At 43.7% G+C, this 24,114-nt stretch overlaps 1 protein-coding gene across 1 annotated transcript in view; it reads left to right on the top strand.

The window, feature by feature from the left end:
- Positions 1-24,114, top strand: part of LAS1L (LAS1 like ribosome biogenesis factor) — a 151,747-nt gene that overhangs the window by 42,120 nt on the left and 85,513 nt on the right. The window contains exon 6 of the mRNA XM_073599454.1: positions 9,140-9,186. Within this exon, the coding sequence (XP_073455555.1) occupies positions 9,140-9,186 (47 nt within the window). The remainder of the gene's footprint in view (positions 1-9,139; positions 9,187-24,114) is intronic.

Below are 24,114 nucleotides of genomic sequence, written 5' to 3' on the forward strand. Positions count from 1 at the left end.
CAGAGGCTCTTTACCACGTGATCAGCCCTGTCCAATCACGGCTGATCACGATGTGAACAGGAAGAGCCGTTGACGGGCTTTTCCTCACTCTCATCTGACAGACGTGAGTAGAGGAGAGCCGATCGGTGACTCTTTTGACAGGGGGGTCTGCGCTGATTGTTTATCAGCGCAGCCCCCCCTCGGCTGCCCACACTGGACAACCACGGGAGCCGCCAGGACCACCAGGAAAGCATCTAACGTGGATGGCCAGGTACGTCCCCAATGGCCATCCACATGTGCCAACATATGCCCAATATATGCCAGTCAGTGCCCACAAATAGGCACTGACTGGCACCATTATGGAACAAAGAAAATCATAAGTACCCATCGGTGCCACCTCATTGGTGCCTCCTGATCAGTGCCCGTGAGTGCAGCCATATCAGTGCCCGTGAGTGCAGCCATATCAGTGCCCGTGAGTGCAGTCATATCTGTGCCCGTCATTGAAGAAGAAAACCTACTTCTTTCAGCGACAGCGCTGAAAGCTGAAAATTGGTTTGGGCAGGAAGGTGTATAAGTGCCTGGTAGTGAAGTGGTTAAAGGAAAAAAAAAAAAAATTAAAGACTGTTTTGCTGACTTTTTTTCAGACAGAACTGTAATATATTATATGCTGGCCTTACAAAAACAATGTCTTCGTTGGTTTGATTATCGAATCGTTAGTGGGGTCAAATCGACATTCGTTTTCGACCACAGTGATGGGAAAATTCAAAGGAGCAGAATAGAAAACTTCTTGGTGAAGGGAATTTTCAGACGGTGTATGCGGGTTTCATTCAGAAATTACATTCATTTTAAAACTAAATGTTAAAAGCAAGTGAAATTTTTAAATTACGTTCATTCGGCAAATGTACAAAGATATTTTGCGTATGAATATTCTCGATCCGAAAATCGATACGTGTATGGTCAGCATAAGGCTCGGTTAACCTCTATGCAGTTTGCTTTTGATCTGTTTCTGCAGTACTTTTTACTATGCGTTTTTTGCACACGCGATTTAGCTGCGATTTAGCTGCGTTTTACATTATTTTTGGCCAATTTGTGGTTGGGCAGATTAAAAAACGCAAATTGCTGCAAAGGCACTACATGCTTCTCCATTGAAGTCTATTGAACCAAAAAAGCACAGTTTTGCGTTGACCCTTCCCAAATACGCAGCGGCTGAAAAAAAGCATAGATATGAACGTGTTCCATAGAAAGCCATGTTAAATGAGCTGTAGTGCGTTTCTGCAAAAAGCACCAAGAAACGCAAGTGTGGACCAGGCCTAAGATTTTTAGTAGCAGCATGCTTTTTGTATCGCCTGTCATCGTGGGGTTAAAAAAACTAAAATTAGCCTTTTTATAGTACAAAAAGAGGAAATAATCACTACTATAAGGGGTCCATTTATACTGTGAAACAGTGAAAGCAGTAATATATTCTTATATAAAATAAATAAACCCAGAAACAGGATATATGGGCATTTTAACTGGGAGTCCTTTTTTATTTATTTTTTTTATTTCATTAATACGATCATTTTAAATATAATGCACAATACTGGTAAAAGTTTACTTTAAATGTAATGCCTTATATTACCTCCAGTTCATCGGCTTCCATCTTCTCTGGGTTCAGATGCTGATCTTTCCTGCTCAGAGTCTTTAAGTAATTTTTTTAAAACAACAAACATGTTATACTTGCCTGCTCTGTGTAATGGTTTTGCACAGAGAAGCCCTGATTCACCTCTTCTGGGGTCCCCCACCGATGCTTCTGGCTCCTCCTGCCATCAGAGTGCCCCAAAAGCAAGCTGTCAAGTATAGTATAGAGTGCCCCTATAGCAAGGTAAAGAACCACGCGCTTCCTGCCCAGGACTATATGTCCCATGAGGCATTGCTCCTCACACATTCACAATTTTTCGGGCACTTACTGATATGTATGGATGGTGTGCTGAGCTGTATATGTGCTGCACTGTATTTCCTGATATGGGGGGGGGGATATATATGCAAAAGATGTGTATGATTAAAACAGTGTGTAAATTATAAATTGAAAAAAACTCTCCCCCCCCCTCCCTCCCTTTTGTTCCATCATTATAGCCGCTGCCATACAAACAATGTCCATCCGTTACGTGGTAGCAATTAATTTTCACCACCGTTTAGTTTTAAGCCGTTTCACTTATTTTTCAATCATTATATACATGTCCAGAGCAGCGCTTATTTTATTCCAGCTTATTTATTTTATTTCATTTTCTTTTTATCTGTTGTCCACCCGGTCCCGCCCATGTACCCTCCCCATTCCCTTATAAAATACTTTTCATGGTAATCAGACTATGTCTGTAGAGAAAGGAGCGCGGCTTGCAATACACCCAAGTGCGCACGCTCTTGAAACGCGTCCATTCCCGATGACGTCATCCCCCTGCAGCCAGCTGCTGTCTGTGTTCCAAGCCTCGCTTTGAGGCCGCCTTCCGCAGCCGGGGCTTTTACATCCATCGGAAGACCACATCCACAGCACAGACTACACGGCACAGGAACTTTTGGGAAGCGTCATCATGACTATTTTGATACCATGCCTGTCACCCTCACACTACATGTGAGTTGATCTTATATTGTTAATTAAAATTGATTTTATAAAAACGACTGCACCCAGAGGCGCCTCTCCACTTGTATTTTTACAGCTCCAGGAATTTGGTTTCTTCCTTAATTTGATGGCAGCCTTGCGTGCTTCCTTTTTGGACGTTTTTTCCCGTTCCAGCGATTTATACATAGATTCAATTGCCTGTGTATACCACATGAACTAATTGTCATCCTCCATTCTATTTAGAATGTCCACCATTAGCAGATCGTATTGGGAGTTTTGTGATTTCTACTTTGTTGCGCCTACACTTACCATATTGTGATTCAATGTCTCGGCATTGGATCAGTGTGCCATCTATCACAGGAGGCGGGACATTGTTACTACGGCCGCCCGGCCAATTCAGCTCCCTGACACACAGGGAGAGCTCTGCAAGGAGGGAGGGGAGGGCAGGACCTTGAGCCGCCAGGATGACATCCCCCAATGGGCGGCGCGGCCACCGCTACTGAGCATGCGCTATTATTGGCACAATTTTTCTTTCGGCAAAATGCCGAAAACACAATTTTTCAGCCGATATGTTGCGGCCACTGTAATTTCAACGCATCCCTAAACATAATACTGTGGCAGTGTTGAAGGAAAAAAAAAAAAGGGGGCTGGGTATGTGGCCCATGGTAAGGTGCAGGAAATGCAGGTACAGCAGCCCTTTAAAATGAATGGGCTGCTGTGCCTGCTCAAGTGTGAGCTGCACCACCCGCACCTTTCCCCTGACTTTTTTTTTTTTTTTTTTCTTAACGCTGCCACATGGTACAAGTTGTTGCACCAGTTTCACTTCCTCAAAAAAAGCAATGCATTTTCTGAGAGTTGAGATGCTATTAAGCATTAATGGTACACCTGAGCGTCTGAAAAAGGCCTGCGGGAGTATTTGCGATTTACACTCAGTCCAGCACCTGCAACAGTGTGAACATAGCCTTGAAGCTGAACTTCGAACACAAAACATTTTCATTGAAATATGTGAACCTAGACTTGCGTAGGAGGTTAATTTTTTATAAATTGACCTAGCTCAAGTGTACTTACTTACCTGTGTATTTGGTACATTCTGGTGACTGCATGAGGTGCCACCTTAGGCCCCTTTCAAACTTATACAACTTCAAAGTCGCGCGATTTTACAGCGATTTCATGGCGGCTATTTTGCCGTGATTTGGGAGCAGTACTACTTTGTACGGCTTTGCCACAACTTTGGCATTAACAAATAAAAACATACAGTAGTTGGTATGAATCATGAGGGGGAACTCCGCGCCAAATTTTAAATAAAAAACGGGCGTGGGTTCCCCCCAAAATCCATACCAGACCCTTATCCGAGCATGCAGGCCGGTCAGGAAAGGGAGTGGGGACGAGTGAGCGCCCCCCCCCCCCCGCTCCTGAACCGTACCAGGCCGCATGCGCTCAACATGGGGGGGGGGGGTGGGTGCTTTGGGGCAGGGGGGCGCCCTGCGGGCCCCACCACCCCAAAGCACCTTGTCCCCATGTTGATGAGGACAAGGGCCTCTTCCCGACAACCCTGGCCGTTGGTTGTCGGTCTGCGGGCGGAGGGCTTATCAGAATCCGGGGGCCCCCAAATCCCAGCCCCCTACCCTATGTGAATGAGTATGGGGTACATGATAACCCTACCCATTCACCTAGGGGAAAAAAGTGTCAATAAAAAAACACTACACAGGTTTTAAAAATAATTTATTAGGCAGCTTCGGGGGTCTTCCGACTTCGGGGTCTTCTTCCGAACTTCTCCGCTCTATCCGGCCTCTTCTCCCGGTGTCCAGTTCTTTGCTGGGCCCCTCCGCTATCTTCTCCCGCTCTTTTGCTAGCGGGGGGCCCGGTCTTCTGCGCTGTCTTGTCCCCTCTTCTCTTCTTTTCCGATGTTGACACGACACTCTCTCCCGCTGGAATGCTGTGTGCGAGCCGCGCGATCACTTATATAGGCGGTGACCCCGCCCCCTTATAAGGTCACAGTCCCGTGGCATGCTGGGACTGTGCCGTCATAAGAGAGCGTGGTCATCGGGTGGTGATGACCACGCCCCCTTATGACGGCACAGTCCCAGCATGCCCCGGGACTGTGACCTCCATAAGGGGGCGGGGCCACCGCCTATATAAGTGATCGCGCGGCTCGCACACAGCATTCCAGCGGGAGAGAGCGTTGTGTCAACATCGGAAGAAGGCAGAAGTCCGGGCCACCGCTAGCAAAAGAGCGGCAGAAGATAGCAGAGGAGCCGGCAGAAGATCAGGACACTGGGAGGAGACGCCGGGAAGACCCCCGAAGTCGAAGAAAAAGACCCCGGAGCTGCCTAATTACTTTAAAAACCTGTGTACTGTTTTTTTTTCATTGACACTTTTTTTCCCTAGGTGAATGGGTAGGGGTACAATGTACCCCATACTCATTCACAAAGGGTGGGGGGCCGGGATCTGGGGGCCCCCTTATTAAAGGGGGCGCCCGGATTCCGATAAGCCCCCTGCTCGCAGACCCTGACAACCAACGGCCAGGGTTGTCGGGAAGAGGCCCTTGTCCTCATCAAAATGGGGACAAGGTGCTTTGGGGTGGGGGGGGCGCAGGGCGCCCCCCTGCCCCAAAGCACCCACCCCCCCATGTTGAGGGCATGCGGCCTGGTACGGTCCAGGAGGAGTGGGGGGGGGGGGCGCGCTCGCTTGTCCCCACCCCCATTCCTGACCGGCCGGGCTGCGTGCTCGGATAAGGGTCTGGTATGGATTTTGGGGGGACCCCCACGCCGATTTTTCAGCGTAGAGGGTTCCCCATACAATCCATACCAGACCTAAGGGCCTGGTATGCCCCTGGGGGGGAACCCACGCAGGTTTTTTTCATTTTAAACTTGGTGCGGTGTTCCCCCTCATGATTCATACCAGACAGCTGTCAGCACTGCCTGTCGCTCATCGCGAAAGGAAAAAAAGTTTTCCTTTCCCGATCTGCGCGACATGCACAGTACCCTGTCGCCGAGAAACACAATCTTGCGGTCAGGTACTGTACATGGTGTGAGGCTTGTGCTTACAAAGTCGTACTGAAATCGTGTCTATATTTTTCAGGTACGATTTGCATGCTACTTGAGGGTTTAACATTGAGGTCTATGGAGTACAACTCGCATGGGAGTTGGACCAAAGTAGTGCAGGGACTACTTTCAAGTCGGCACGACTTAAAGTCGTGCCAATATGAATGGTAGTCATTGAAAATCATGGAGAATGACTTGTCATAGGATTTTGCAGTACAAAATCGTGGGACAAGTCATATAAGTGTGAAAGGGGCCTTAGAGTAATGGTGAACTGTCTTCTGCCAGTTAAAAAAAAAAAAGTCCCAGGAAGTGCACAGCAGCTGCTGAAGCTGCAACAGTGGGTGAAAATGATGTGATTAAAAGATTTAATGTACAGGACTATGTGTGCCACTGAAATGCACTCCTACTACACGAAGTGTAGTGAGAAATATATGTCAGAAATTTTATATATAGACTTTTAAAGTAATATGTGGCACATATGCATTCCAGTTATGCTAGATGGTGAAGAATCAGCAGGTACAGGAAACTTCATAATTATTTTTATTTTCTGCTCAATTGAGAGACACCGAAATCTAGATATGGTCAGGTGATATTGCCACCTACAGGATTTTTGAACTAATAAGCTAAAAAAAAAAAAAAAAAAAAAAATGTAGGTCAGCCCAAGGATAACCCCATCGGCATGCTTAAGTGCATTGCTGATGTCCTAGGAGATGTAAGATAAACCTGCACCTATTGTCTTCACCATGCAACTAAGCTTCACTTTAGAGTTTGTTTTTTGTTCTTTTCTTTCTTTTTTTTTTTTTTTAACTGAAATTTTGTGTTTTCCTAGACATAAAAAATTGGAACTACTGCCATAATGTCGCAGTCACGATAAAAATCGCAGATTGCCGCCATTACTAGTAAAAAAAAAAAAAAAATAAATAATAAAAATGCTATAAATCTATCCCCTATTTTGTAGACGCTATAACTTTTGCGAAAACCAATCAATATACGCTTATTGCAATTTTTTTTCTCTCCAAAAAATATCATATATTGATTGGTTTGCGCAAATGGCGGGCCCCTCCGCTATCTTCTTCCGCTCTTTTGCTAGTGGGGGCCCCGGTCTAATGGCAGCGATCTGAGATTTTTATTGTGACTGCGACATTATGGCGGTAGTTAAAATTTTTTATGTCTAGAAAAACACAAAATTTCAGTTAAAAAAAAAAAAAAAATATGTAGAAGAATACATACCGGCCTAAACTGAGGAAAACAACAGTTTTTTTATATGTTTTTGGGGGATATTTATTATAGCAAAAAGTTAAAAATAATGCTTTTATTTATTTTTTTTCAAAACTGTCGCTTTTTTTTTTTGTTTTTATAGCGCAAAAAATAAAAACCGCAGAGGCGATCAAATACCACCAGTTAAAGCGACGCAGTGCCGAATCACAAAAAAGTGCTCTGGTCAGGAAGGGGGTAAATTCTTCTGGGGATGAAGTGGTTAAAATGATAGTGTGTGTAATTTTATTTTTTTTTTTTTACTAGTAATGGCGGCGATCAGCCTTTTTTTTTTTTTTTTTTTTTTTTTTTTTTTTTTTGGGACCATTGTCATTTATACAGCAATCGGTGCTATAAAATTGCTGTGCAAATGACACTGGCAGTGAAGGGGTTAACCACTAGGGGGCGGGGAGGGGTTAAGTCAGTACTAGGGAGTGATTTCTAACTGTTGGGGGGATGGGCTAGCTGTGACAAGTCACTGATCTCTGCTCCTGATGACAGGGAGCAGAGATCAGTGACACTCACTAGGCAGAACGGGGAGATGCTTGTTTACATCAGCATCTCCCTGTTCGTCCTCTCCGTGAGGCGATCGCGGGTATCCCTGCGGCGATCGAGTCCGCGGGACCCACGACCCGACTCGCGGTACTCCCGGCCGGCGCGCACGCAATGGCACGGCGGGGAATTCAATGGGACTTACAGGTACGCCCAGACGTGCCATTCTGCCGACGTACATCGGCGTGCGCCAGTTGGGAAGTGGTTAAAGATTGCAATTTTACGTTAAACATTCTACTGAAACGTTTGACAATTTTTACATGTTACTTTTCGCAGATTGGTGAATCTCTGCCCATCCTTACTTCTGAGACACCGACGTCTTGCTCTTTTTATACCCTGTCATGTTACTGACCTGTTGTCAATGAACCTAATTGGTTGCGAAATGTTCTTCCAGTTCCTCCTTGTTAGTACCGTTTACTTTGCAAGGTTTTTGTTGCCCTGCCCCAACTTTTTTTCAGATGTGTTGCTGCCATGAATTTCAAACTTATTTCGTTTTTTTTTTTTTTTCTTAAAATGCTACATTTACATTTTTTTCAGATTTCTGTTGTGATTTAAAATATGGGCTTATGAGATTTGCAAATCATTACATTCTGTTTTTTTTTGGAGTTGGGGTTATACATATTGCAGTACGAATTAATGTGTTGCCGTATTTCTATTGATTTTGATTTTAATTGAAAATGCATCAGGCAAAAACACACACACACACACCAAAACACATACACACACCAAAACACATACACACACCAAAACACACAAATGTAAGTCCAGTGTAAGGGTGGCATATAGTGCGTGAGTAAATATTCCTCCATTTTAGAAAATTATAGCTGGTTGTAGATTAAAGCTGGTACCTCCTTTCTCTCTCTCTCTCTTTTTTTTTTTTTTCTTCCTTCCTTTCTTGGAGTGCTTTGTGTACTTCTTGGAGATCTGTGCAGTAATCCAGTGTGAAACTTCTGTCTCTGTGCAGGAGCTTCTTGTAATAAAGACCAATCACTGCTGCAGGGTTACTGGTCTGTCTCTGCCCCCTCCTGTAGTTTTCTCTAAGCAGCCTGTAGTGAGTGGAGCCTCCCAAAGCTATGCTCTCGGCACGGGCTGTGTACAGCACAATAATAATGTCACTGCTACTTTTACTAGGTAATATCTTGGCATTTGGTGCACACTAAGTAGATGTATTTACTTTGTGGTTATTGAGAAATAAATCTAAATTCAAGTTTTTGTCCAGAGTTCCACTTTAAATTGACTGTGTAGCAAGTGTGATGTTTGGCAAACACAAATTATACATGATTTAAAAAGGGAAATGGATTGGCATTCACAATGAAAATCCTGGGTGTTTTGTCTGATTTTTATTTATTTATTTTTTTTGAGTAGTGTCCATGCTTAATCCTTAGCAGAACTTTTTAAAACCTTTTTTTGCAGACTCCTTTTCACAGCGTAAAAATACCATTCCATTTTAATATATTTGTCTAGCGTACTTTGCACACATGGATTGTACCTGTTAAGACTAGCCCTCAATGACAAGTTTTTCAGTATGTATTGTATGGGGCTGGATATTGATTTTCTGGGGGAATTTCCCTGCTCATTACTGCTTTAACTCTGTGCTGTTTACTCAGCATGGTGTGCATTGTATTATCAGGAAGCTGCTAGTTATAAGAGAATCCATTCTGCGTGTCCATTCTCTTCTAGATAACATTGTCATGTATAATATTTTATTTCCCCACAGGGAAACTCCGAGAGGCTTTTCGCTCCTATTCAAGTGAACAGTTCAAGGTATTGCCACACATTTTCTTCTCTAAGCACCAAGTAATGTTTAAAAGTCATGGAGTGAATAGTAGTCCTAAATCATGTTTGCTTTTTATACAGCCATGGATAAATTTGTTGGTACCCTTGCAGCTTAATAAAACAATACTTCATTCTTCCTGAAAAGTGAGGAAATTTAAAGGCAATTGTCTCATGCTTTTGGTGTGTCAAACAGAAAAACAAGGAAGGTGTGAAAAGAGATACATTTTTGCTTGTTCTACAAATATTTTCCAAATAGGTCTTGGCAGCTTTGTTTTTACCATTAAAATTAGGATTATACCAATACCGAGCATTTGCACGAGTGCTTGTACTTGTGCAAATGCTTTGATGCTTAACCCGATACCTGGGCAGCCTCACAGGTGATCGGTGTGGCGGTGGGGGCAGTTACAAGCACCGATCTCCCTGTTTTGCTTTCAATAAAGCAGCTGACAGCCACTTCTCCTCTTCCTCCTGCGGCTTTCAGCTACTTTTATTGTAAGCTTTTCAGGGAGATCGGTGCTTGTAACTGCCCCCACTGCCGCACCGATCACCTGTGAGGCTGCCCAAGTATCGGATTAAGCATCAAAGCATTTCAACCTCGACTCCCCTCCGTGTCCTCCTCCTGGTTCCCCTCCGTGTCCTCCTCCTGGTTCCCCTCCGTGTCCTCCTCCTGGTTCCCCTCCGTGTCCTCCTCCTGGTTCCCCTCCGTGTCCTCCTCCTGGTTCCCCTCCGTGTCCTCCTCCTGGTTCCCCTCCGTGTCGTCCTCCTCCTGGTTCCCCTCCGTGTCCTCCTCCTGGTCCCCCCCCCCCCCCTCCGTGTCCTCCTCCTGGTTCCCCTCCGTGTCGTCCTCCTGGTCCCCCCCCCCCCCCCGTCCTCCTCCTGGCCCCCCTCCGTCCCAGATCTGTCAGGATGGAGAGCGGAGGAAGGAGCCAGTAAATATGTAATGTACTGGCCCCTTCCTTTTCTGAATGAACTTTCCATTCATAACTGAGCATCTTAAACTGCGTTTACAATGCTTCGGTTTTATGAATGAACTGGAGCCGCTGTCTCTTGTCCATTCATCTTCAGTGCAGCTAAGGCTGCAGAGAAAGGGACTGGAGAATGTGTCCTCAGTCCGTTTCCCCGTCTCAGAGGGGAAATGTCAGGGATCTGTTTAGACCCCTGATATCTCACCAAAGCTCCCCTCCCCCCAAAAAAGCATTGTAAGAAAAAATTGTAAAAAATAAAAATGTAAAATAAAATTAAAAGACTACTGACAGTCCACGCCGAGAGAATGTATCAGTACTTGTATTCAGTCTTAAAGTGGTATCAGTGCAACCCTACTTAAAACTATTATACATGTATCAGTGATATTTCTAACAGTTTTCTGCAACCTTGTATCACACATGTCTTGAATGTTTCATGCCAATCAGTCTATTTAAATGCAGTATTTTGTATTTTTTTTTGCCAGTATTTTTTATCAAGGAGTACAAGCTTTCTCTGACTGCTTGAGGTGGAAATTGTCATGTCATTGACCCACCTTTCCACCTCAGCCAATCAGAGGAAATATTCATTGATAAACAAAAACTGAATGGCTGGCTCTAACGCACTCAGCCTGACTCTTTCTGGCAGTACACTGCTTGGTGTATGTTAATGCTAGAGCAGTATGTTACAGCACACACAGTGGCTGCATCATTATGTAATTTAATACATTTAGCTGAAACAAACTAATTTAAAATGGTAGAAACACTGGAATTCTACTTTAACCCCCTCATGATGGAGTATTACACAAATCCTAACGTCTGAACAGTTTTTTCTGCAGCTTTGACATTTGTAGTAAAACTGTACATATAGCAACTACTTTGTTTATCCAGGAGAACTATACCTTGGTTTTTCAAAACAAATTGGACTTTAATTTGATGGTAAATAGTAATCCAAATCTCCCCCGGTTTTATTTCCTTTTTTTCCAAAGGAAATCTGGCACAAAATGGTAAAAAAAAAAAAATGTACTTGTATATTTCTTGCTATTACCATAACCTATCACCAAAAAAAGCCCAAAATAATTTTGCCTGCTCTTGACAATTGCAGTGATACCACATACTGTATGTAGGCTTCGAAGCTGCAGATACTCTATCTCGTTTGTTCAGCCTTCTACATTGAGATGTGCCCTCACTTCAAGTTTGGGGCTTTTTGCTCATTCAGCTGGGTCCTGGAAAAATTTGCCTTCCTTGTGTTTTAGGTACTCATGTCATCCCAGGTAGCTATCAGCCTAAATCCTTCAAATTGACCATTTACTCAGCTTTCCAGCATTGACCTTCTAATAGCAGCTATTCCTAAGTAGGGCTGCAACTAACGATTATTTTCATAATCGATTAGTTGGCCGATTATTGTTTCGATTAATCGGTTCATAATCTTAAAAAAAGTGTGGTGTATAATTTAGTTAATATGTAAAGTTTTTTTTTTTTTTTTTTTTTTTAAAAAAAAGGCAATTTTATTCTTGCATATCAATAACCAACTATGGTTAGGGGGCGAAATCTCTAATCCACTCTGAGAATAACAGACAGAAGAGATATATTGTATATGCTATTAGAGGTTGAAGCTGGTAAATATCATCAGACTCAGATCAAATTTTTTTATTTAAAGAAAAAAAAAAGTTAGTCTGTTTTGCAGATTTTCAAACAGACTGTAATATATTATATGCTGGCCATACAAAAACAATGTCTTCCTTCAAAAAAAAAAATAAAAAATTATTTTTCAGAATGTTCGTTCGATTTTCTAATCGTTAGTGGGGTCAAATCGACGTTTGTTTTCAACCACAGTGACGGAAAAATTTAGAAATAGAAAGCTTCTTGGTCAAAGGAATTTTTAGACAGCGTTTGTGGTTTTCGTTCAGAAATAACATTCATTTTAAAACAGAATGTTAAAAGCAAGTGAAATTTTCAAACAACATTCTTTCATTCAGGAAATGTACAAAAGTTTTTCGTATGAATATTCTTGTCTGAAAATTGATCACTGTGGCCAACATAAGGCTCGGTGCACACCTATGCAGTTTGCTTTTGATCTGTTTTTGCTGTGCGTTTTTGATTTTTGCAAACGTGATTTTGCTGCGATTTTGCATTTTTTTTTTTTTTTTTGGCCAATTTGTTGTTGGGCAGATAAAAAAACACAAATTGCTGCAAAAACACACTACATGCTTTTCTGCAGCTTCTCCATTAAAGTATAATTGAACCAAAAAAGCACCGTTTTGCTTTGAAAAAAGTCCTTGACCCTTTCCAAATACGCAGCGGCTGAAAAAAAAGCATAGATGTCCCCTAGGAAACCTTGTTAATTGAACTGTAGTGTGTTTCTGCAAAAAGCACCAAAAAACACATAGGTGTGAACCAGGCCCTAAGACGTTTAGTAAAATAATGGGGTTAAAAAAACCTAAAATGAACCCTTTATAGTACAAAAAAGAGCAAATCACTACTGTAAGGGGTTCATTTTTTTTTAACAACAGTGGAAGTAATACTTACAGTAGCGATTTGCTCTTTTTGTACTATAAAGGGCTTTTTTTAGTTTTTTAAACCCCATTATGTTACTGGCCGAGTACTGGCTGAAGCTTTATTTCATTGGGTATTGTTGAGCTCTTCATAGTTCAGCATAACCCAGATGTACCTGCTTGTATTTCAATATCTGATGTTTGCCCTAGTGTGTTCTCCTGGCATTCCCATTGTGGAACACCTAAAAGCCCTCCCTTTTTATTGGACTAAAGCAATCAGGGACCTGTTGGACCTTACACCCATGGGCTTTGTATAGCTATAGCACTGGCACCTTTGCTTCGCATAACGCCAAGGGAGTTCAGACACTTGCTAAATAGGCCTCTTTCGAGTGTAACTTTTTTTTTTTTTTTTCTACTTGTCAAAAATGTGTGCCTCCTTCTCCCTTCAGGGTTTGTGGGGTCTCTAGAATGTGCTACTCCTTCATGATTTTCACTTCTTTTGAGGTCTTTAACCTATAATCCACCTCTGTGTCAAACTGTCTGGATTCAAGGAGAGACAAGCAGATGATCCTGTTGGATCAAGAAGGCCCAGATACTGCTTAGCAGTTGCTGCCTGGGAATGAGGCAGTGCTTTTAAGTCTTTCTTAAGATTCTTCCTTGTGCGATGGGTCTCCACACTCTGGACTTCATCTGGTTCACCAGTGTTCTGACTGGAACTCCATTTCACACTCCCTGAGCACTTCAGGACATCTTCCTTCGCAAAGGTTCGAAAACTTTTCCCTCAATGGCGCAATGTGTGTCCTTATTGGCCACACTTCTCTTTTTTTTTTTTTCCCCTATCAAATCTTTGCCTTTTCACAGCTGAAATATAAGGGATTGGCTCCTTTTTACTCAATCTTTCCTGCTTGGTGAGAAGTATCCATGACTAGAGGGCCCTCTATTCCTTTGGCTGGGTAGCAAGTGGATCAAACTAGGATCCTGCTACAAATACTCCCTAATGTGGTTTGTATAAATCCTGGGATCTGCAAGGGACTTGGCCACCAAGACATGGGTCCTTCACTTACAGCTGTTCCACAGCGTCTTGAAGAGATTCGTTCAGTTTCCTTATTTACTCCTGCTTCCAATCTAGTAAGTGCTCCTAGTAAAGAGTCTTACCCCTCATACCTTGTCAGGAGTTGGGGGAAGGTAGGCTTATTCCTAAAATCATGTGTTGCGGAACTAGTGCAATGCAACGTGTGCGTTTTTTTTTTTTTCAGCTTCACTTTAGTTATTGGGTAGAACAATCTCTGTTTGCCCTTCAAGTAGGGTGACGTGCACCAGTTGAGTTATGAGGTACCCTCAGTCCTGCCTATCACTTTCATGTAAGGGGTCCTCTCACCTGTTAAAGGATAGGTTCACTTTTTTGAACCTGTTAAATGATTCACCCCTATTCAGGGTGGAACATGTAACGTGTTCCCAATGCTGCAGCCTCTCCCCAGTGACAGTGGGTGGGCTTCTTCTCCGGGTGCCCGCTGTAAAAAAAGAAAAAAAAAAAACGTTGCCGTTGCTGTTTTGGCTCTCCAGTCTCACTGGCAGGAGGCAGTTCCTTCATTCAGAAGTCCTCCTTGACAATTATTTATTTTATTATTATTATTATTATTATTATTATTATTATTATTATTTTTTTTTTTTTTTTTTTTGCTAAAGCAGGGTTCTCCAAACTTTCTAAATGAAGGGCCAGTGAACTGTCCTTCAGACTTTGGGGGGGGTCACACTGGCCAGTGGGATTACAAAATGCCCTGGTGTCAGTAGGAGTAAACAATGTCTCATCATTGGTTTTAGTGGAAGGAAGAAGGAATGGTGCCTCGTTGGTATTTAGGGAAGGAATAGTGCCCCATCATTGGTGTCAGTGGATGGAATGGTGCAAGCAAAGAGCCACATGCAGCCTGTGTACTGAAACTTTGGCGACCAGTGCTTTAAAACATCAATTTGATATTTTTTTTTCCTCCTTATGGTTGTGGCAGTCCATCTGCTCTTGCAGAGGTTTTCATCCCACCTAGATGATTCAAGAGGAAAAAAGTTTAACTCTCCTTGTGTCACAGCCTCCTGTAGATTGGAGTATAACTAGAGATTATATACAGTATCTCACAAAAGTGAGTACACCGTGACCCCTCACATTTTTGTAAATATTTTATTATATCTTTTCATGTGACAACACTGAAATAATGACGCTTTGCTACAATGTAAAGTAGTGAATATACAGCTTGCATAACGGTGTAAATTTGCTGTCCCCTCAAAATAACTCAACACGCAGCCATTAATGTCTAAACCACTGGCAACAAAAGTGAGTACACCCCTAAGTGAAAATGTCTGAATTAGGCCCAAAGTGTCAATGTTTTGTGTGGCCACCATTATTTTCCAGCACTGCCTTAACCTTCTTGGGCATGGAGTTCACCAGAGCTTCACAGGTTGCAACTTGAGTCCTCTTCCACTTTTCCATGACGACATCATCGAGCTGGTGGATGTTGGAGACTTTGCGCTCCTCTACCTTCCATTTGAGGATGCCCCACAGATGCTCAATAGGGTTTAAGTCTGGAGACATGCTTGACCAGTCCATCACCTTTACCCTCAGCTTCTTTAGCAAGGCAGTGGTTGTCTTGGAGGTGTGTATGGGGTTGTTATCATGTTGGAATACTGCCCGGCGGCTCAGTTTCTGAAGAGAGGGGATTACGCTCTGCTTCAGTATGTCACAGTAGATGTTGGCATTTATGGTTCCCTCAATGTACTGTAGCTCCCCAGTTCTGGCAGCACTCATGCAGCCCCAGACCATGACAATCCCACCACCATGCTTTACTGTAGGCGAGACACACTTGTCTTTGTATTCCTCACCTGGTTGCCGCCACACACGCTTGACACCATCTGAACCAAATAAGTTTATCTTGGTCTCCACAGGACATGGTTCCAGTAATCCATGTCCTTAATCTGCTTGTCTTCAGCAAACTGTTTTCGGGCTTTCTTGTGCATCATCTTTAGAAGAGGCTTCCTTCTGGGACGACAGCCATGCAGACCAATTTGATGCAGTATGTGGTGTATGGTCTGAGCACTGACAGGCTGACACTCATAAGTCTATTTCCAAAAGACAACCTCTGGATATGACGCTGAGCACGTGCACTCAACTTCTTTGGTCGACCATGACGAGGCCTGTTCTGAGTGGAAACTGTCCTGTTAAACTGCTGTATGGTCTTGGCCACCGTGCTGCCGCTCAGATTCAGGATCTTGGCAATCTTCTTATAATCTAGGTCAGGGATATGCAATTAGCGGACCTCCAGCTGTTGCAAAACTAAAAGTCCCATCATGCCTCTGACTCTGGGTGTCATGATTGTGGCTGTCAGAGTCTTGCTATGCCTCATGGGACTTGTAGTTCTGCAACAGCTGGAGGTCCGCTAATTGCATATCCCTGATCTAGGTCATCTTTATGTAGAGCACCAATTCTTTTTTCAGATCCTCAGAGAATTCTTTGCCATGTGGTGCCATGTTGAACTTCCAGTGACCCGTATGAGAGAGTAAAAGCGATGACACCAAATGTAACACACCTGCTACCCATTTACACCTGAGGCTGTGTAACACTGAGTCACATGACATCTGGGAGGAAAAATGGCTAATTGGGCCCAATTTGGACATTTTCACTTAGGGGGTGTACTCACTTTTGTTACCAGCAGTTTAGACATTTTTTTTTTTATTCAAATCCTCTTTATTGACAAAAGAAACATTTCACATTAAAAAAAAAAGACAAATCAAGTCACATTCTGGGGACTGACCTAGCCGGCGTTTACATAGATCTCAACATTTACCATATTTGTACAACAGTCCGCAAAAAAGGCAAGGAGCATGAACATCAATAAAATACCCTCCTCTACCGAAGGGATATACAAAAATTTTCCCCCTTTCTTTCCCACCCCTTCCCTCTCCCTCCCCCCACCACCATACCCCCCCCCCCCCATCCCCCCCAACCCCTCCGGACCTTATTCTCCCTCATCATTCATTCGGTGCTTCTCCCACATCACCCAATCTTTCCATATTCTCTCAAATTTTTTGTAATTATTTCTTTTCTTATATATGAGTTTCTCTCTACTAACTTCCTCCTTTACCTCTTTCACCCATTCTTCGACCGTCGGGGGTTCTTTTCTCTGCCAATTCTTAGCTATAAGCTTTTTCCCTTGAAACAGGCATCTGGCTATTGCAGTCTGTGTATCTCTCACGGGCTGTTGCTCCTCCATTAGGCCTAGTAGGCAGGTCTTAGCACCCAGGCTCAGTGATGTCTTGAAAATAAAATTTATCCTGTCCACAATACTTTTCCAATATCTGTATAGTTTGGGGCAACGCCAGAACATGTGTAGTAGATCTCCCCTCTCTCCCCCACACCTCTGGCACCCCGAGTCTTCCCTCCTCCCCATCCTAAACATCTTTAATGGTGTAAAATACGCCCTATATATCAGATATAAATGGGATACTACCTGTGATGGAGAGAGGGATACCCTGGGTCCAGATGACAATACATACTCCCATTGACTGTCCGACATTATCCCAACCTCATCCTCCCATTTCTTCCTGTTTTTATCCTCCACTCTAACCCCCTGGAGCGAGCTTCTCAAACTCCTGTACATATCAGAGATCAGACCTTTCGTGGATTCTGAGTCGGCCAGTTTTCTCAAAGAGATCATATCGCTCCATAATGGCTCCTTGCCGTTGAATTGTGCGTCTAGGGCATGCCTTACCTGCAGGTATCTGTAGAATGAACGGTTGGGGATCGCAAATTCAATCACTAGCTCCTGAAATGTTTTTAAACTCCCAGCCTTATAAAGCTGTGAGAGAAAATGGATGCCCTGCCGATCCCACTCCTCAATCTTTCCCATTATTTTTACCTCATTTAACTTGCTATTATCCCACAATGGGGAAAACTCCGAGAAATCTACATTGCCCATTATTTTTTTGACCTTGGTCCAACTCTTGACCATCAGCTGGATAGTGGGACATCTAGTGATAAAGGAGTCCGCCTCCAACGCTTCTACTATAGTGTCATGGTTGGTGTCACCTAGTAGCACGTTATTTCCTGTTACCCCTTTCCCGGGCCTATTGCACCCTCCCATATGCTGGACCTGTGATGCCAAAAAATAGCATCCCGGATCCGGCACTCCCAGTCCCCCCTTCTCTGCCGGTCGCCGGAGCGTCTGCAAGCCGATCCTTGCTGCCCCGCCTTTCCAGATCAGCTCTCTGAATAAGCTGTCCATTTTATTGAACCAACGTTTAGCAATCCAAACAGGTGAATTGTGTATGATATATAGGATTTGCGGCATCCAAACCATTTTTATCAAGTTACAGCGACCGACAGAGGCAACCGTCCCCACACCCGGCATTTCTGTTTAAGTTTTTTTATTAATGGAACTAGATTTTCTGCGATATATTGTTCCGGATCCCTTGAGATATTAATCCCCAGGTATTTCAGCTGATTTACTACCTTTATTTGTGGGGTTTGATACGGAAGAGGCTCCGTCAGAGGGTCTATGGGTAATATTGCTGACTTTTCCCAATTGATTTTTAACCCGGAGAAATGGCCGAAGTCCTCAATTATCCCCATGGCCGTCCTTAATGAGTCCTGTGTGTCCCCCAGGAACAGCAGAATGTCGTCCGCGTACATTGCTATTTTCTCCTCTCCCCTCCTTCTTTTAAACCCCTGAACCCCCTGAGACACCCTTATGGCCGCAGCCAACGGCTCCATTGCCAGGGCAAACAGGAGGGGTGACAGAGGACACCCCTGCCTGGTGCCCCTTCTTAATTGGAACCATTCTGAGCATTCTCCGTTGACTCTAATCTTTGCCCTTGGCTTATCATATAAAAGGCTCAGCCAATGAACAAAGCTGGGGCCAAATTGGAGTTCCGCCAACACCTTCCAGATATAATGCCACTCCAGGCAATCAAATGCCTTAGTGGCGTCTAACGAGAGGAGCGCTCTCTTACCGCTATTCGCCGTGGGAATCTGCATATTTAAATATACTCGTCTTATGTTCGTACTTGTAGCTCTGTCCGGGATAAACCCGGTTTGATCTATATGGATTACTCTTGAAATTATTTTCTTTAGCCTTGTTGCCAGGACCTTTGCCAAGATCTTCACGTCCGAACATAACAGTGATATCGGTCTATATGATGCCACCTCTAACGGGTTTTTCCCTTCCTTCAGCAACATTATTATGATGGCTTCTGTCATAGACACCGGCAAGTTACCATCCTCCCCAGTGCCATTTAGTACTTCCAAAAACTCCCCATCCTTTTTTAAGATCTCTATGGGTAAGCCATCAGGACCAGGGGCCTTCTGGTTCGCCATGTCTGCCACAGCCCTTTGTAATTCCCCAAGTGTCAGAGGGGCCTCCAGCATTTCCCTATCCTCTCTCGTGAGCGGAGTTAACTTAAGCTGACCGAAGAAAGCCCTCGTTTCCCCCGCCACGTCTTCCTGTGCCGAGCTATATAGATTTTTGAAGTACTCCCTAAACTCTTCCAAAATTTCTGGGTTAGTATTTTTTATTGTTCCCTCTCTTCCTTCAATTGCTGGTATGGAATTCGGAGGGCCATTGGCCTTTATAATCAGGGCTAAGGTCCCCCAACACACTCCCCCTCACAGGCAAACCTCCGTTTTTGAAATAACCTTTTCCTCTCCGTCTTTTCCAAAACCATTCTACTATACTCATTTTGTCTCTCTACCCACGCCTCGTATCTGGATGGGGTTGGATCCTCAATGTACCGTTCTTCCGCTCTTTTAACCCTCTCTTTAACTTTTAGTTCTTCTATCTGTGATTTTTTTTCTTAGTGTGGGATATTTTTTGAATTAAGATCCCCCGGAGGAAAGCTTTCAGGGCATCCCAAACTGTCCCTAATGGAGCTGTGCCTATATTCAACTCTGCGAATTCCACCAACCTCTCCATCACAGTACCCGCGTCCTCAATGATCTCGAGCCAAAAGGGGTTTACTTTCCAGCCACCTTTATTAATGCCTCTCTCACCCATTAAATCAATTGTCACTGGTGAGTGGTCCGAAATCCCCCTTGGCTCGTAAACTATTTCTCCCACTATACCCAGCGATTCCTCGTTGCCCTACACTAGGTCTATCCTAGACAGGGTGGCATGTGTCCTAGAGTGGCAGGAATATTGTCTCACCCCGGGGTGCCTCTCCCTCCAGATGTCCACCAATCCCACTTCCTCACAATACTGTAGAAGCGGACTCTTAGGTTTTCCCCTACCCAGCTTTTTTGAAGGGAACCTGTCTACTTCATTATTCATGGTCATATTGAAATCCCCGACCACTACTACCGGGACCCCTAGGAGGCTCACCATAAATTCAGTTAGGTCATCCAAAACCTCCCTCCCAAAGGGGGGAGGGATATAGATGTTAGCTAATACACATTTCCTGTTCTCGATTGTGCAATAGAGAAAGATATACCGGCCTGCTACGTCCACCTTACTATGGCTGCAGGAGAAAGCTATCCCCGATTTTATCAAAACACTCACACCCCTTGAGTACGGGGTGTGAGTGGAATGAAACTGCATCTGAAATTTTTTATGGTCCATTATCTTAATTGAATCTTTATCCAGGTGCGTCTCCTGCAGGCATAGTATCTGGACCTTCCCCTTATCTACCGTAGAGAGAATCATTTGCCTTTTCAAATTATCTTTAACTCCCCGAACATTCCAGGAACATATAGTGAGCTTCTTTTTTAATTTCCAAGTGCTATTTAAACCACCATTACCATGCATCTGTGAGTCCTGACTCCTTGTGTCCCTTGGCAAAGTTAAACCACCTCTTTATGTGACTCCTATAATATTTGTGAGATGAGCTTCCCCTTGCTTCAAGATCAACCTTCCCCCCTCCCCACCACACACCCATACACATTCCCCCCCCCCCCCCCCCTGCTCCCCCATTATTTTTATCCCTATTGCCCAATTTTGGGCCTACCCCTGAGGCTTCTATAGTGACCGGACACAATTATTCAAGGTGAGAAAAACAGACCTACCACCCCCGGACCCAGTAAGAGGGGGACTATCCCCATTATTACCATTGTGCTTATAAACCGACAAATTTTGCGTGTCCCCCCCCCCTCCCCACTCCCCCTTCAACCAAAAAAAAAAAAAAAAAAAAAAAAGGTCCTCTCTTGATTTCCAGATCCTTTTGCCTTTTCTACATTTCCTCTTCTCGCTGTACTCTTCCTTTGTTTTTTTCTAACCAAGTTGTGACTTCGGTGGGAGTATTAAAAAATTGAGTTTCCCCCAATGCCACAATGCGCAAGCGTGCTGGATACAATAAAGCATAATTAATTTTCAGCTGCTGCAGTTTGCGCTTGCATTCCATAAATTTGGCTCTCTGCCTTTGAAGCTCAGGAGAAAAGTCCGGATATATTGAGACCCTTACACCCCTGTATTGAATATTCTTCATCTCCCTTGCCTTCCGAAGAATAGTGGCTTTGTCCCTGAAGCATAATAGCTTAAAAATCAGTGGTCTTGGGTGACCCCCTGGAGCCCATGTCCTGGTAGCCACTCTATGCGCACGCTCAATGGAAAAAAATTCTGAGAGTGACTCCCTCCCGAATCTCTCCTTTAACCAATCTTCCATAAATTTAGCTGGATTATTGCCTTCGCAGCCTTCAGGAAGGCCCAACACCCTCAAATTCTCTCTACGTAATCTGTTTTCCATACTGTCCATTTTTTGCATGCATTCATTAAATTGTTTTTTCATAAGTGAGACTTCCTGTCTTAAAGGGGAGATATCATCCTCCATCTGGCTGATCCTGTCTTCCAAGGCTGCCGTCCGAGTGCAGACCTCCCGCATATCGTTTTTTACCGACAGTAATTCACTTTTAAAACTTTCCATTTGTGCTGATAGGACAGTAATAGATACCTTACAGCTATTTACTGCTAGGAAGATATCTCTCAATGATGGTTCCTTCTCGGCCATTGATGCTATTCCACCATCTCCCATTTCCGTGGTTAAGCTGGGACCCCCCTCCACCATACCGTTCCCCCCCGGGTCTAATGGGGCGTTCACCGCTGCACCCCCCGTGGGGGCAAGGCTTCTCCTTCCAGGCTGGCTGGTTTGATGCTGGGTCCCCCCTATGTGGTTGTTCTTTTTAGGTGTCATACTTTGTTGGTTTGGGGTGTGAGCAAATCGCTCCAATTTGGCGGCTACTTGACTTCCTTTTTCTTTGGGGTTACGCTGTGCTGGGGCCCCTGCACCCTCCTGTGCTGATGTCTCCTCCAGCCCCTTTTTCCTGGTCATGATGTGCCCGTTAGATGCGGTGTATACCTATAAGTGTATATCCCCCAGCAAGAACTACTGCAGCCTCTCTCCTCCAATGGCTGTATGATTCTAAGTGTCCCGTACCAGTTCAGGGGTTCCAGTTACTGTTTAAAATGTTTCACAGGTTTGCATCAGTCCTCCCACTATATGCTTCAACACTCGCTGCTGAGAGTCACTCACCCCTCCAGTTTAAGGCTATTGCAGCATGAATCGGGTCGTCTCCACTCACACGGCTACCCCCGCAGCTCCCGCTCGATCCCGGGTATGCGCGCTCCCCTCTCTCTCACACTAGCGGCGCGTCCCTGTCAGTCCTCCCGGGAGAGCTCCACGTACGAGGTTTCTCTTGCGGCTGACACCGATCCTCCCCCTTACGCCGCATCTGACGCTCAGAGGAAGCCAGCGGGCACCATGAGGACAAGCCGGCAGTGTCTCCCACTCCGCTTTACCGCGAAGCTCACAGCATGGGAGCGGGGATAGAGCAGGGACTGGGTCCGGCTGCGTCTCTCTCCCTCACCTCAACATCCGGTCACGCCCCCATGTGGCTTTTACACCCAAAAAAGGTCAGTTTAGACATTAATGGCTGTGTGAGTTATTTTGAGGGGACAGCAAATTTACACTGGTATACAAGCTTTACACTTACTACTTTACATTGTAGCAAAGTGTCATTTCTTCAGTGGTGTGTGTGTATGTATGTATGTATGTATGTATGTATGTATGTATATATAAAAAAAAAACAAAAACATTTTTTCAATTTCTGCAGAGCGGACACTGACAGAGCCTGCTCTGCTCTGTCAGTGTAATCGGTCTTGGCTGTCCATTTTATACCCAGCTATCTCGAATCCGCTCTGCATTAATGGAAGTCCCAATCGGACCCAGAGGTGGTCCATTTATACCCACCTCTCCATAGGAATGCATGGACATTCTGATCGGGTCCACCTGAAAAACTGATAGACTGACCTGATCGTTAAGCCAGTCTATAAGGGGCATTAAAAAGGAATATTTTTTTAAAATCCATTTTCACATAAATGTGTTGTTTTTTTTCTGTTTAATTATTTTAAAGATATATAAAAATTTTGTTTAATAAAAGCTTCAACCTTGTTCAGTACTTCTCATTTTTGACATGGTATTCTTCGTGTTTTTCAACCTGCATGAAACTTGGTATTTTCTTGCTCACACTTTCAGCTGATGTAGTGTGTAGATTGATTTTGCGTTTACCACTTCCCCAATCTACACATCGGAAACACAACTACAGCAAACTTTCCAGGAAACCAACTAATCCCATATCACATCTGCTTTTCAGAGCAGGGTTTTTTTTTATGCTCACTGCATTTAGTTCCTTGTAAACATAAACTGTAACCTGGCAACTTTAATGATTTGTGTTTTTTCCATGAAGGGTCAGTGCTGGGGTTATAGTTCAGATTGCAGTGTAAGTCAGATCAGCAATATGCTGCCATTTAAGCCTATTGGGAATATGTGTTTTTAAATTGCTTTGTATTTGTAGTGTGCTCCAATGCTGTGTGAGTCAGTCTGGGGGAGTATTTGTGTCTTAGCTTTATAATTGTTCTTGTTGCAGTCTTCCAGAAAGGTGGGGGTGGGAGGATACAAAGTAGTTTGCAATAGTCAACTCATTTTTGGTCTGTTACTGATTTTACAGTATTCCGTAATAAAAAAATTAAGAATAAAAAGTTCGAAAAAGTCAGTCATAGCCCATATTTCAAATTTGTCTGTTTTAAATTTGTGACACTATAGTTATTTCAATGCATGGACTCGCTGCAAAGATTCTTATGTTGCAGGAATTTGAATCCTCTGTTACAGAGCTTGCCTCGGTTAGCAGTACTGCAGCGAGTGCCAAATAAAAGTATTAATTTGGATTATGTTTGTTTTAGCAATCATATACACAGTTCTAAAAGTTTGAGCGTATACCAATTTTTTTTTTTTTTTGAAAATTCTTTTTATTCAAAAGCTTTTAAATTTGCATGGACATGGACCTAGACTGTGAACTAAAGTATACAAAAAGAGAACTTTTACCTGCGACTAGTACAGCATACTCCTCATTGTAAGTGTAGGTTCATAAAACAAATACCAGAAGCGAGATCAGTAATATTTTGGAACTAAGTCCACGTGTCCTCTCCAAAGAGTAAATA

Source organism: Aquarana catesbeiana, linkage group LG09 (genome assembly GCF_042186555.1).
Source record: "Aquarana catesbeiana isolate 2022-GZ linkage group LG09, ASM4218655v1, whole genome shotgun sequence".
In the NCBI taxonomy this organism is placed as follows: Eukaryota; Metazoa; Chordata; class Amphibia; order Anura; family Ranidae; genus Aquarana; species Aquarana catesbeiana.